The 14397-nt window shown below is 39.2% G+C and overlaps 2 protein-coding genes across 3 annotated transcripts in view; both read right to left on the minus strand.

Moving 5' to 3' along the window:
* Window positions 1-303: 303 nt before the first annotated feature.
* On the minus strand, window positions 304-1884 carry LOC149083031 (stimulator of interferon genes protein 2-like). The gene has a single exon (XM_089236132.1). The coding sequence runs from the start codon at window positions 1769-1771 to the stop codon at window positions 842-844; it is 930 nt and encodes a 309-aa protein (XP_089092258.1). The 5' UTR covers window positions 1772-1884; the 3' UTR covers window positions 304-841.
* Window positions 1885-3896: 2012 nt separating this feature from the next.
* The window catches only part of LOC149083032 (adenylate cyclase type 3-like), a 116606-nt gene continuing 106105 nt past the window's right edge, over window positions 3897-14397 (minus strand). For both annotated transcript variants that reach the window (XM_089236134.1, XM_089236133.1), the window contains one exon: window positions 3897-13787. In XM_089236134.1, the coding sequence (XP_089092260.1) occupies window positions 13569-13787 (219 nt within the window). In that variant the 3' untranslated portion in view covers window positions 3897-13568. The remainder of the gene's footprint in view (window positions 13788-14397) is intronic.

A 14397-nucleotide genomic window follows, 5' to 3' on the forward strand; every position in this document is an offset into this window, starting at 1 on the left:
TAAGTGATTTTAAGTTTGTAAAGCGTGTCTCAAGTATCAACTTGCAAGAAATTTAATGATTCAGTGGTTAAGTTAGAAAAGTAGAATAGAATCTAGTATATTTTTTGATTAAGTAAGCACCATGGTCTCCATATCCTGGAGTAAGGTGTCTAGGCTGGGATCTTTGCAACTCCCTGGTTGGACTTGTAAGGGCCCCTTTCTTTAGTGAATTTAAAGTGCAACAAAATAAAAAATGATGAGAATTGTTCTCTTCTCTTGAGGTACGTGGACGGGCTCATGCCTTAAGACGATGCAGAATATTGCCCCTTTAAGGGCCATGGAACTTACTAGAGGAGGGGGCACAAGCTACAAATAGAACAAGAGATCCTATGAGTTGGCTTAGCATGGAGGGGAGGGCCTTGGCCACCACAAGGGTGGGAGTGGCAAGGCTTTAGCCCAGGGTTTAGGGACTATTCCAATCACTGTTTTTTTCACGATATAAACTCACTAAGAGGGGCCCTTGGAAAGCCTGACCCGGGGAGCCCGCCAAAGATCCCAGCTATAAGATTTGGGGGTCATGGGGAAGCTGACAAGAAAGAAATTCTTTGCGAAAAAGGTGGGACGAGACTATTAAGTTTGGAAGAGTCTATTCCAGTACATGAAACTTGAAATTATTTGATAACAAGAAATGTACAGATATAATTTACGCATTATAAAAGTTCATATAAAAACAAATTAGGAAAATTTACAATTAAATTTGTCATCGAAAGCATCAAAGTCATATCATATAAGACAATAAAAATAGAGTTTTAGTAATAGCTGGAATCACATTTTTGATAGACAATATCTACTCATAATAACGCTACGATTTGCAAGCTCGAAATAAAATTTCAGCAACGTCAGTCTCGTCATCATCATAACACAACAACTCGCAAACTTTATAAGAGTCATTCTCATCACAAAGCAGCTGGTATAAAGTCTGAATGAACAGTATCAACTCTTGACGCATATCATTCTTGGTTATTTTGCCCGAAGCATGCATGTCCCACAACTCACTCAAGGGCTGCGCGTATTCAACACAACACCGGTAGCCATCGGCGAAATCTAAATTCTCCGAAACTCTATACACAGTTATCTCATAGACTCTATCAACCACACCGGCTATATTAAGCTTGAACGTCGGAAGCTCCCTCGACCTCTCGATTTGCTCGGTGTCATCAATGTACCGTTTTCTTTTACAGGACTTTGGCACTAACACGAACAACTTGTTTGTGACCTCCACGTCATGCCTCGACTGGAACTCTTTGACTCTGTCAACGAAGACGAACGGTATAAAGAGTTTGAGATAGTTGTAGTAATAGGCGGCCGCGGAGAAATAACCCGGGGCGAGTTTCCAGCGTTCTCTGAGGGTTCGGATTTCCACTGGGTGCAACTCTGTCACGCCACGGTACACCAGAATGGACAGGAAAGCCAGAATAAAGGCGGATAAGTAGGCCTCGTGTCTGCATGTCATGGTCAGGATAGACGTGACGACGAAGCACGGTAGGTCACCGGGAACGAAGTGCAACAAGAGCTTCGTCACCGGTAATTTGACAGGGTTGCGGAACCACTCCAGGAACTCAATGAACGTGTTGGCCAGGAAGTAGCCGTTCAAAAAGCACAGCAGATAAGCGTACCGGTCGCATCCGTGGACGAGGACCCCCAGCACGCAGACCGATGCTACCACGAACACGGGCACAATGAAGTCCTTGGGGCGATTCAGGAACAGCACGGGCGACGTCTGGGGCTCCATTCTGGAACAGCGCTCGACGATTGAAAATTAAAGAAACCGAAATCCCTTCTGTGTCTTACCTCTTCATTCAAGTCTATATATATTCGCGTTGTTTACCGTTCTGTTTACATTGATCACTTGCCTCGACTATATTATACAGGGTTTCCGGATGTCAGAGCTGATTACTGATAAGTTTCGTGATATGTTTATATATATATTTTCTCAAGAAATACTACAAACCATATTTTCTCGAGAAAAATATGAGACATCGAGATTTTTACTGAAAATACGGGACATTGCCAATTATCGCCAAAGATATGCAAAGTTGCCAACTTTTACGAAAGTCACTATGAATGATCGCGAATTGTGGGAAATGAAGCCCCACTGCAAGTTGTACTGGATTAAGATAAATTCAATCGTTTAAGCAGGGCCGCAACTAGGGGGGGGGGAGCAGGTGGATCTCGTGCCGCGAGCGCTGGACCCGAGGGGGCGCAAATTTCATCCTGAAACCTCTCCTTCAACATTACAAGGGGGCGTCAAAATGCGCACTTGCCCCGGGTGACCAAGCATCTAGTTGCGGCCCTGCGTTTAACATGACAAATGTGTGACATGAATAATGTTATTCAGTCGTAATTATCATAATATAATTTATGAGTTTGGAAATATTGTTAATGATTCATTTCAACTAATGGGAATTCAAGTTGGCTTCGATGGAAATACGTAAAAAATGTGACATTTTTAAACGAGAGGTCGGGATGTGTGTGTGGCCAAAATTATGTGTAAATACGGTATTGCCCAGAAATACGGAACGTATGATCTCCCAAGGTACAGATTCCCCAGGTCTGAGGGAAAAAAAAGCGTTTTACTTTTAGCGACGGTGATCATTAAACGGAAACGGAATTTCGTCACTGCAGAGAAGGTTCACTTAAAAAAAAACCTCTCCATATAGAATTATCAGGCCTTAACAATATATAAAGTTCACGCATAATACGAATAGGCAAAATTAGTAACATGTCGCGTTTTTCACAGCCGAATTCGGAAGACAGATGACAGCTTTTCTTGAACACAAAGCAAGCATCGCTCAGAAACAAATACATCCATGGCACATTCTGAAATGAACCAATTCATACAAAATTCCACAAAGGAATGTTCATGCTGCTGGCGTGGTTCAGTAGTGGTACTATTTTCCCCGTCAATCGAAAAGTGATTTCACAACTCGCAATGAAAAAGAATATATTTAACAAAAAACAAAACAACGAATTGATAAGGATGCGGTCACGCCATCGTTGGCAACTGAAACGTAGGGAGCAGGCGGCAGGGAACCTGCGACTAATTACTCTATCATTGGCGAAATAGTGACCGAAAAAATCCCTTATAGAGATGCAATAGCGGCATCTATCTCTGCTGCAGCTGGAGTACCACAAAGTTCCGTAAACTGCTAACGGCAGTCACAAAATAGATCTGAAAGACCAATAGCGGCAGTGACGTCTTAACGCGTAGGGCCCAAGCGGACACTGCCTCAGGGCAATGAGATCTGGATATAATTTTCGAGGATCATCAAGTAAATTGGTAAGCAGGTGTTTCTAGCTAGGTAGAGGGTCTCAGAAAAATATCTTTTCCCGAGAGACGTATGATGCTAAGACGGCCCTGCGTAGCAGCAATTTCTTCGAGAAAACATGGGTTCCAAAGAGAAAAGAATGCGGATGCGGGCACACACACATATTAAACTGACTTTGGAGCACCCTCTATCGGGTGATTCGTAAGTATTCGTTTTTTTTTTATTGTGGAATCGTTGAGTAGATTCTTAATATATTGCATAAAAGTTTTGATATTGATTCAACTATCGCCACTGATGCAACAACCCCCCGAACAAACCAACAGCTCACCGGGTTCATTAATTGCACTCATGTCATAATTATTTTCCCCTTTTGTTACAATTGAGTTTTCAAATTAATCACAGAATTTTAACCTTCATTAAGCCGTGGATATCAAAGTGATCGATCTTCGAACTGAAGAGAAACACAGGAGACCATTTCCTGCCCCCTCAAACTATGTACATAGATCATCTATCTCCATCCAGACAGACGATAAATGATCGTCGAACTAAAAAAAGAAAAGAAAAAAGAGCACCGACAAATAAACATGATTCCACAACAAAAAAATTAGTTTTATTCTCAATAAAGCGTTTCATCGAAAACAACAACAACAACAAAGGAGGTGAACAATTAATTGCCACTACGCCTTCCATCGTCATAGTATTTTATTAAATTATTATTTCATCATATCGCAAGAAGCACAAGTGGTTATTGCGTCCGTGCATGCTAATTAATTAGTATACTATACTCAGCGTGAACAGAGATGGCGGGAAAATCAAATGGGAAGGAGATGAAACACGCAGTAAGCGACACATTCATCACGTTTGCTTTTCTCTCTCTCTATATATATATATTATATACATATAGTAAACATATTTTTAATTATTTTGTAGAGAACTTACAAAACGTTTAAAAAGCTAAATCCTATAGATTGTCAGGCACATAAATTTTGGGCGCATCTTTGTGATGAAACGTCAGCACTTCCCGAGACGTGAATCGCTTCTCTTAGGGCAATGCAACAAATAATACTGCCATTGCACACTAACATTTGATCAGATCCCAATGTGAATAGAGTTGATGAATTTATCGTACATTTCAAAGACCGGGAGGAATTCCGAATCGAATTTCGAAAGAGTTTAAAAACCAATAAACACGACATAAAGTAGTTTTAGAGGACACTTCGCTTCAGCGCTCTCTAATTGAGGCTTGGAAATCGATCAGTCGGATGCGACGCTGCTGCTACTGCACAATTATATACCGTCTCGATCATGAAAGTGTCCAAAGTTTCGGAAGCGCTAGTTAGGATATTTTTAAAGAGATATAAAGGATCGAGATTTTTTTATATATATTGATTTGTGTATCGTATTGCGCGCCGCTTTGAACTGCCCCGGATGGAAGCTCATCATCCGATTGTCGATAGAGCCTGGGCTGTGTAAAAGCTTCTTAGATACTACTATTAGTATCTAGGAGACTGACTTTGGCTATGTACGGTTTGAAAGAAAAAAGATACTCATCTACCGGTTCTGAAAAGTCTTTCTGGACGATTTTAGGGATAGGACATCTTGTCCGCAACTAAAGCACAATTATCACTTTCTCATTTCAGTCATACCTTGGTACTTAACTGTTTCGGAACTCGTCACACTTTCATGAGAATGAAAAGTCTATCAGTACTTGATGCCCATCCCACCTCTAAAGGGAGTTACGGACAATACTTCTTCTGATACTGACAGTATGGAAGATGACTTACTGGCAGAGGCATCGGAAGTGTTTTAGACCCTGGGATAAAACACTTGACTCGAGCTTTTTGTTGGACAAAAAAGGTGTTGAATCAATTCTGGGCATGCTTTGCCACAAAATGCATTTAATTATTCCTTAGAAATTCTGCAGAGGAATGTGTACGGGTGCATTGCATGAACGCTAATGCATGTACTATTACATGTTTAGTAGCAGTAGAATAATTTGATTTAAGCATCAATTTTGGGTTGCTCTGCTCAGTGTTTCATAACAAAAGCCAAGGTTGAGCACCGACAACCACCGGGATCCTATGACACTTCTGAGGATGATCGTTCACAGTCCTAAGATCCTTCATCACTGTTGACGAACATTTACAGACCAGCTCCTACGTCACTGATGAGTATGAGTACGCACAACCCAAGACTTCTACGCCACTTCTGTGGACGAGCATCCTCATCCAACTGGATCCTATGACACAGCTGAGGACGAACTCATGATTTGCTGAGAATGAGCTGACTTGCGCGAATGAGCACTAATGACCCCACTGAGAGGTGAACTGCGTCGGGTTCGTGCTTTGTAAAACCTACCGATTGATCTATGCGTACATCTAGGTGCTGTCATTTATATCTTCCTTCGAAAGAGAGAGACTGGTGAATTGAGTGAATATTTTATTGATTTTTATTTCATGTCATCGAATTTTTTCGCGTGACTCCTCTGAAGTGTAAATCAGCTCGAAATTGGAGGAAATTCAAAACCGGGAGCGATTATTTCGAGAAGTGCTAACGCGAGGAATCTCAAGCTCTGGATGTGCATCGGCATAGAAATGACGAAGGGGGAAAAAAAATGTTGATTTCGCTTGGCATGCACAAAAATTTATAACGCTATTAGAACCATCGCTAAAAGAATAAGACGGAATGTCTGCCACCTGATTATAAATTCCAAGAAATTATAAAAATGGATTTATAAAACAAAAAAAACAAAAAAAAATGTCTTCCGGCAGGAGACATGCATTGATCCACTTTCACACAAATTCGGAAAAAAAAAACTATTCAATCAGGAAAAGTTACTGGACATTTAATGGCACAAAGACTCCAACAAAAAGTCATGCTGCGCCAATCCAATCAGGCAACAAAACAATAAGACACTTCGAACACACACAACAGTAGCAGTAGCAGCAACAACAATGAGATAACAACGAATGAAACCGGCTACAACATGATTTCAAACTCGTGCCATATACACACATACACACAATAAAGACATAAAAATCACAATTGACTTGGTACAGCTATAAAGTGGGGGGGTGCAGGTATATATATATATAACTTTCTCTCACTTTCTCTCTTTTTTTTGTATACAGGTACATACATACACATTGTATACATAATTTATATACTTGCTTATGCACTGACGGCCCTAATCTATTACGTACCATAAAAAGAAGAATGGTCTCGGAGGGAAGAGAAATAAACAAGGCTCTTGTTTTATAGTAGATATGTAGTATGTACAACGAACGAACGACGCAAAAAAGTTCCATAATATATATAAAACTCTCAAATATAACTCTCAAAATAAATTTCAAACGGGTATTCTTCACCCACACAATATATACACCGATTTACATAGAGTATTGCATGATTTTTTTTTTTTTTTTTTGCTTAAGCATTATACATTGCTTTGAAACATTACAAAGTGTAGCGCTTCGAATTTTTGTGCGCGGAATTTTTTTTTCCTCTCGAATAATATCTGAGGATCTTTTCGTCTTGAACAATAGCAGCCTAAGTAAAGATCGACGAATGACATTTAGCAGCAATGTGATATTATTTACCTCATTCAATTAATATCTTCCCCCAAAATTCAGCTACTGAAAATGGAATCATTTATCTTTACCGTGTATAGAGTGATTATAAAATAAGTCCCCGTACTTCTGATTAATCGTAAGGAGCGTTCTTTGCGATCAGATTTTTTCCCGAAATCGCTCGCTATTTAGATTATTGGGAAAAGGTTCCCGGGGGGAAAAAACAAATTTCCACCACAAGATGAAAATGGGGTGTTTTAACCCATAAATGCTCAATTTTTTTTTCGAGTTGATAATTTTTTACGTAATTAATGACATATAGGAAGTCTGAAAAACCATTTAAAAATATCCATCTGGAATTGCAATTCTTATACAGGGTCATAAAGAGGTCGTAAAATCGCATATAAATTAAATGTATTAAAAGTAAGTTATATTAGTTTCCAAATGTATAACTACCTTCTCTTTGTGATTCAAGCTATAGTAAGAAAAAAAAATTCGGGTTGCAAACTTCAAAGTAGAAAAAAAAATAAATTCAAACAAAACATTTTATCAGATTAGCGAAATTAAAGCCACACATGCTCAGCAATAAACAACAAACAATATACGGAACCAGACATTTTGTCCCTTAAATAAAGGAGTTCTTTATTCAGACGTAAATGAGTTCTTATTCAAAGGGACATGGATCACGACATCCGCGTGTCCCATGAATAAAAGTATCCCTTATTCGGAGTGTTCCCTCAAACGGAGGTTTTACTGTATACAGCGTGGATAGCACCGACTGCCCAACACACGTGATTCCTTGTAAAAAACTAATATGAAAAAGTGTTTTCAGTTTTTTGATTTGACCAATAATCATGGAGTTATTATACATTAAAAACTTATGGCGTCAATTTCGAATCCTGCCAAACTCACCGAACGTACAACAAACGTATAACTTGGCGTTTTTAAGCTGATAACAATGCTAGGAGTAATCAAGAAAGCTAAAGCTGCACAAACCACTTTTTCCCCCTGTCCTTTACCTCAAAAGTTTGACTTAACAGTGAAGGAAAGGAAATTACAATATTTTAGTAAACAAGCGTGAGAATATTTTTTCTACTGGATTTCGTTTTGACTAACGCCTCACAAATCTGGTGATAAATTTGCCAATATCGTTGGGTGAAGGTAACACATAATAACAAGGTTAACATCGCTCTATACGAAGAGGAAAAAGCGCCAATCGTGAAAGAAAACAAAAAAAGTAACGGGATTGAATATTTTAGTTAATTTCCAATTAGCGACAACACGCTGCAGGGGGGAAATTTTGTTTTCGTTGGGTATTTGACGCGTAACTGACAGTTAGAAAACTGACGCGTAACAAAATTGCAAAACTTTTAACGTTTTGAAAATTTTGGGACGCGCCAGTTTCCTAATGGTCAGTTACGCATCAAACACCCAATGAAAACAAGAAAACAATATTCCCCCTCATGCAGCGCGTTGCCGTTAATTGGAAATGAATTGAAATATTCAATCCCATTAGAGGTTGAGTTCAGTATTATTATTAACAGTATTATAAATTATAATTATTATTTCAGTATTATTATAATTATTATTTCAGTATTATTATAATTATTATTTCAGTATTATTATAATTATTATTTCAGTATTATTATAATTATTATTTCAGTATTATTATAATTATTATTTCAGTATTATTATAATTATTATTTCAGTATTATTATAATTATTATTTCAGTATTATTTCAGTATTATTATAATTATTATTTCAGTATTATTTATTGGATTCCTTAATATTAGCCCGATCCTGAAATAGAAAACACTTTTCTACATTAGTTTTCCCGCAAGGAATCAGTTGTGTAATTAATGGACGCCCGATAGCATTTACCCTACATATAAGAGAAAAATACAGGAGTTATTATTCTTCTGACTTTAATTGTTCTCAAAGTTGGGAAGTGGGGCACCTGCACCCAGGGCCGTCTTAAGAGTATCATGGGCCCCCGGGCCAATTGATTTTTCTGAGGCCCTACTACATAAATTCTCGAAAATTTCAACCAGATCTCATTTTTGTGAGGCCCTTCTTCACTTGAGGCCCCCGGGCCATGCCTGAAGACGGCACTGCTTGAACCTGCTCAAAGTCAGAAGAAAGCCTCCTTGGAGAAATACGTTCCACGATGATTAGTGATAAGTGAAATAAATTCTGCTGGTGAAGCGGTTAAACGGCGATACACTATGAAGGCGGAACTATTGTGTGTTGCTATTTTCACATGATTAAAACTTCACGAACAAACGAAACATTCAGAACACTGTTCGGAACAAGAAAAGAAATCGATAAATATCTTTTTAAACCTTGCTTTAAAACTTTTAGAATCTAAAACTAATGTTTGGTAAATTCGAATAAATTCCCGATATGTGTGTTCGTCAAAAGTCATCTGGTGATGGAAATTCGAACTATTATTTTTCCCCCAATAATGTTTTGCACGCGGTCTGAATAGCCCAAATACTGTTTCAAGAAAGAAAAAAAAAACGATCGCCAGATCACTCTCCAGAGGACTCTTAAGGATGTATTTTATAACCACTTTATGGGGCTTTCGAACGCGCAACATTTCAACGGAATATCGATTCCCACAATACATATACAACAATAATGAGGCTCGTGGATAGATACTTCTCGCTCGTTCTCGGCTCGACGAGATTTGGAAACATGCAGCTCGAAATTGCTTCCAACTCTCCAAAAAAGAGAGACAGATAAGGAGTTATGAATTAGTTATATGTTAATTTAAGCAATATTTATAAGCGGTTACATCTCGATGTTCACGGCGGTTAATGAATAAAGCATTGACAGATACCGAATAAGACAATCAAGAGAGATTTTTTGCTTGGGGATGGAGGACTCCTCGTAACCTTTTGTGCGTTCTTCGAGAAGAATTTTGCGCTGGTTGTTAATAAGCATTAGATTAACATTCATTATGTATTAACATCCATAAAGGATTCAATAGAAACCTTTATGGGCACCATTAAATCTCGCAAATATGTTTATTCGTTCAAGTTATGTTAGCGTAGTTCAAGGCTGAATTATTACCGAATCGATTTTGGCAACTTTTCTTTTTCAAAAGGGCGCCATCGTCTAAATCCCGATAGCAGAGTTGGTTCTGCCGATTACGATTGAGACAAACTCCAACGGAAAGTTTCCTTTGGTGAACAAATAAAACATCCAATTCGCGCTAATTAACCAGCGTCTATTCGCCAACGCCACCAACTTCGAGAGTCTTCTATTCGCTGATGATGCCAATAGCTGACGCATTTGGCTACATTTTCTTGCCTGATCTATCTTTTGATCGATGTTTTAGTTTCCTCTGTTCGGAAGAAAATTAGGCTTACCGCAAGTAGGTTATTTCATCTGTTTCTGGGATTCCCGTTCCATAGAATACTCTGGACTTGGTGTGTAATGTGCTTTCACGTCGAGTCGACAACAGCGGAGGAATGCCACCACGTATCTATTTGCTAAGACCCAGACGGAATTCGAATCCAGCTCTGCTCCACTGGAGGTTAGCGCTCCAATAACAGCGCATGTACATTCGAACGAATCGCAATTATAATTACAGCAAGCTTCATATTAATCAATGTCTTCAAACAGTACCACCGCCGATATTGAAGGGGAAAAAGAAAAAAAGATTCAACCAGTTAAATAACATGAAACAAAAATTAAAAAATTCACAAACTACATTCCTAGAGGAATTTCGTCTCATGGATCCGGCTTTTTGGAGTGACATTATTGCAAATACATTATGAGAAATCTCAAGGAAATGTTGGTATTTATTTTTCGGAGATGATCAGGAAAGCGAATCTCTACAGAATCCGATATCAATAAAGATCGAGAGAGAGAGAGCACCACTCACCAAAAAAACATCAATCAAAGCCGTTGGCGAGATGATATTGCATTGAATTTGCTCGGACAGAACAGACAACAACGCTCCAAAAAGAGCAGTTTGAGTTATACAGGCACGGGGATCCTCTGGGCGGTGTTTCGGTAGAGGCGACAAATGTGTAAGTTTGTTAGAACGTCCTGTATTTTACGGGAAACACCAATTTTTCTCATGTTATTCGGCTCTTGGGAGGGGTCATCGCTCCCATCTGGATCCTTTTGCCTGTCATAACACAACAACAAATATTGCTTTCTATTTTAATTGTAAAAACTAACAGTGAACCCTTAGACAATTTAGGGCAGAGAGAAATTAAAACAAAAGCCTCTAAAAAAGCATATATGAAAAGATCTCGATTTTTTCCAGAAACAAATCAATCCATTTTGCATCATTATTTGGTTTCGATCATTAGAATCGAAAAAATTGTCAGTTTTTAGGAAGCATCACATCTAAAATAAAATTACATTAGTATTGCCATCTTTCATGTAGAATGTTCACCACATTGTCGTCTTCTTTTTCTCAGAAATATTTTGGCTGCTGAAACGAATGGAATCTTGAAAGATAGTCATATATAAGCATCGGAACCAACGCATAATATCTCCAATGATAGAGTTCGTTTCGCTGCAAAGTTTGATCACAAATTTGTGCTTTACAATGCTGTATTTTTGTATTGGAAACGTATTCACTCTCCAACGTCAATGTTGTCATTAAAAACATGCTTGGTGTTTCAGATATACACGCGAACAATCTTCTATGAGTGGTTAGGGTATACAGGAGAGAAATTGGAATCGTAGCAATGCAGCAGGGTCGTATATATAAACGCAGTGCCTCACATTCACGTACTCATGTTATAATACTAAAGACGAGAAATTATTACTGCTCACCAATTATTGCCGTGCTGAAACATTTGAGACACCCCTCCACCCGAATAAATTATGCGAAGGGCGGATGAGCTTCCCTACACTGTATATGTCAAGGGCAGCCTTAACAAAAGCGAAGCCCCAAAATAATCGTGTGGTCCCCTTTATGGTACAGGCATGAGGCATGGATCCGGAAATATGTCTTGTGGGAAAAGGCAACCAATCTCTGAGTTAGGGGGGAGAGAGAGAGATTATAGGACAACTGACTCTCTTTTGGACCTGGGCCTGTTGCGCTGTGAATATACTCTTTAGAGTTCACTATAATTGCTTATATTTGTAGATTTTTATGAGTATTTTCACAATTTGAGCGCTGATAGTCATGAATCAAGAGAATTAATACTTGTAATATTTAAACTTTAAATAACTTTAATCTAACTTTAATATAAAATATTTAATCGAATAAATAATTTTTATTCCTATTTTTCTAGAGTGTGGGTCCCATGAGTGCAATTCGGTGTAGCCGAATCCCTCTCACACATTCCTAAGAGCGGGGGATCGTCGAACTAAAAAAAAAGTAAAAAAAAAAGAGCACCAACAAATAATGCAAATAACAAACAAAGAAATCACACCCCCAGCTCTTAGTAGTGTGATCTTTTGAATCCTGTGACATCATGCCACCCTAGGCCCTCGAATGTTTCTTCTGTATTAATGCCTCGGTACACCAAGACATTTGGCGAAATTCATCGAGGTTTCAGAACGTGTGGTTTCAACACGTGACCACATCGATCGCACCGGCTGTAACACACGCTTTGCAGCGTCTACGCATGGGAACTACACTACCTATAGTGCATTCGAGGAAATCCTTGGAATTTCCCTCACCATTTTAGAGCACACAGAGACGAGCGTTCTCAATATTTTCAACGTGTTTACCACGCACACACAGACCAACACTTTGATGCAACACTTGAGGAAGTGAATAATAGCCGAATCGTGCATTGACACCCGTTCCATCGAGTACCACCTCGTATACGTAGCAGTGGGCTGTACGTATGCGAGGCGGATATTAGCCATTTCTCCGTATGAGCAATAATGACGGTGATTTGAAAAATTTATGAGCATACGGAACAATAAACGCCATCTAGTAACCTTTCAGATGAAAATCATCTGCCAAACATTGCTAACGACTCCAATTACTACACCAATACCCCTGTCCTAGAAACTGTGCATGAATTTCTGAAAAATCTCGTGTAATAGCTAAGTGGGTTTCTTTTTTGAGGAAAATAAGGACTAACTTAAGGACTAAAAAAAGCACGAAAAAAATTGATATTGACACCTCTTATTTTGATTTTGGTGAAAGTTGGTTGATCATTTGATGCTTCATTTGGTGTTTTTAGTCGTTTTGATTCAGGGTTGATCGAGCTAAAGCTCTCTTGTTTCAAACTACAGTGCGTCACTTGATTATTAGCTCAGCTTAACAGAAGAAGAAATGGTGCGGTTAGGAGGGAATATACAGGAGGAAAAAGCGATCCAACAGTGAGCTAGGCTTCGTCTCTCGACCTCACTTCTTCTGTGAGTGAGACAGAGAAAGAGATGTAGGTTCTTTCAGTCCATAAGCCTTAGTAGTGGCGGGATGAAGGAACCACCACTGCCGAGCAATTTATCATACTGTATAAAAGTTGGCATACTGCTCGGAGCAACTGCGGAAAAGTACACGAAGCGAATGGCGTCCGAAAAAAAAAAAAATCTCACTATATAACTACAACGGCGAAGAATGATAATAATTATCCGAATCGACGCTTCTGTCATTTTTCCCCCCGTGTGGATGCGTCAATTAACGATAATAATAATTCCCGAACGATGTTGGCTTCCGTCGCGAAATAGATCGATTTTGCTTTTTATTTCTGTCCGCTCAGGTTAACTCGAGGAAGTCGTTGCGACTACGGGCGTGGCTGTCCCGCTTCCACTGCCCGTCGTACTGGTGGTGCTGGATAATCTCTGCTTCGCAGATACTTCGGAAGCTCTGCCGAGGAGATAATAGGTCATGAGATTGCCTTTGCCCTTTACTGCTACCATTCCCCTCTGCTCGAAGACGTAGTCGAATTCTTCCAGGATGCGAGCCGTTTCTTCAACGACCTGCATAGGAAAGAGAAAACCAGGTCAGAAACAGGAAAGTTACATAATGACCTCCTGGTTGGCTGATTCAGCATTCGCGACAAATCATCGCACTTTAATATAAACACATCAACGACAGCAAAATGATAGAAATATGCAATTGTATAGCTATTGTCTCCACAAGAACACATGACAATGTGATGTACTTAGGACTGTCTTAACACATGGATCCACAAATGCAAAATCTGAGGATGACCTCAAGTGCATTAGGGACCCCTCCCCCCATGATAATTATACTTGGTACTAGTATTTTCCGAGAGTTGCTCTCACCAATCAGTACTGTCTTAACGCATTTTCCCACCCAGGCACGGTCCGGAGGCATAAATTGAAGAGTGGAGGGGGATTTGTTCCGATTAAAAATTTCGAGAATAAGCATGCAAATCGGTAGGCTGGCATTTCTAGCTTGGTAAGGGGGGGGGGCTAAAAAATCACTTCGCCTGAGATCCCATAATACTCTAGACGGCCCTGTCACTAAACCGGTACATACCAGACTAGAGTCATGATGAATCACCGAAATCACCAGATTACTGAAAGTCAGTTGAAAGAAAAACCCCATTTGAATAATATAAAC

This window comes from Pholcus phalangioides, unplaced genomic scaffold, assembly GCF_987345545.1.
Source record: "Pholcus phalangioides strain wild (caught in Gottingen) unplaced genomic scaffold, Ppha-v1.0 ptg000009l_1, whole genome shotgun sequence".
NCBI classification, from domain to species: Eukaryota; Metazoa; Arthropoda; class Arachnida; order Araneae; family Pholcidae; genus Pholcus; species Pholcus phalangioides.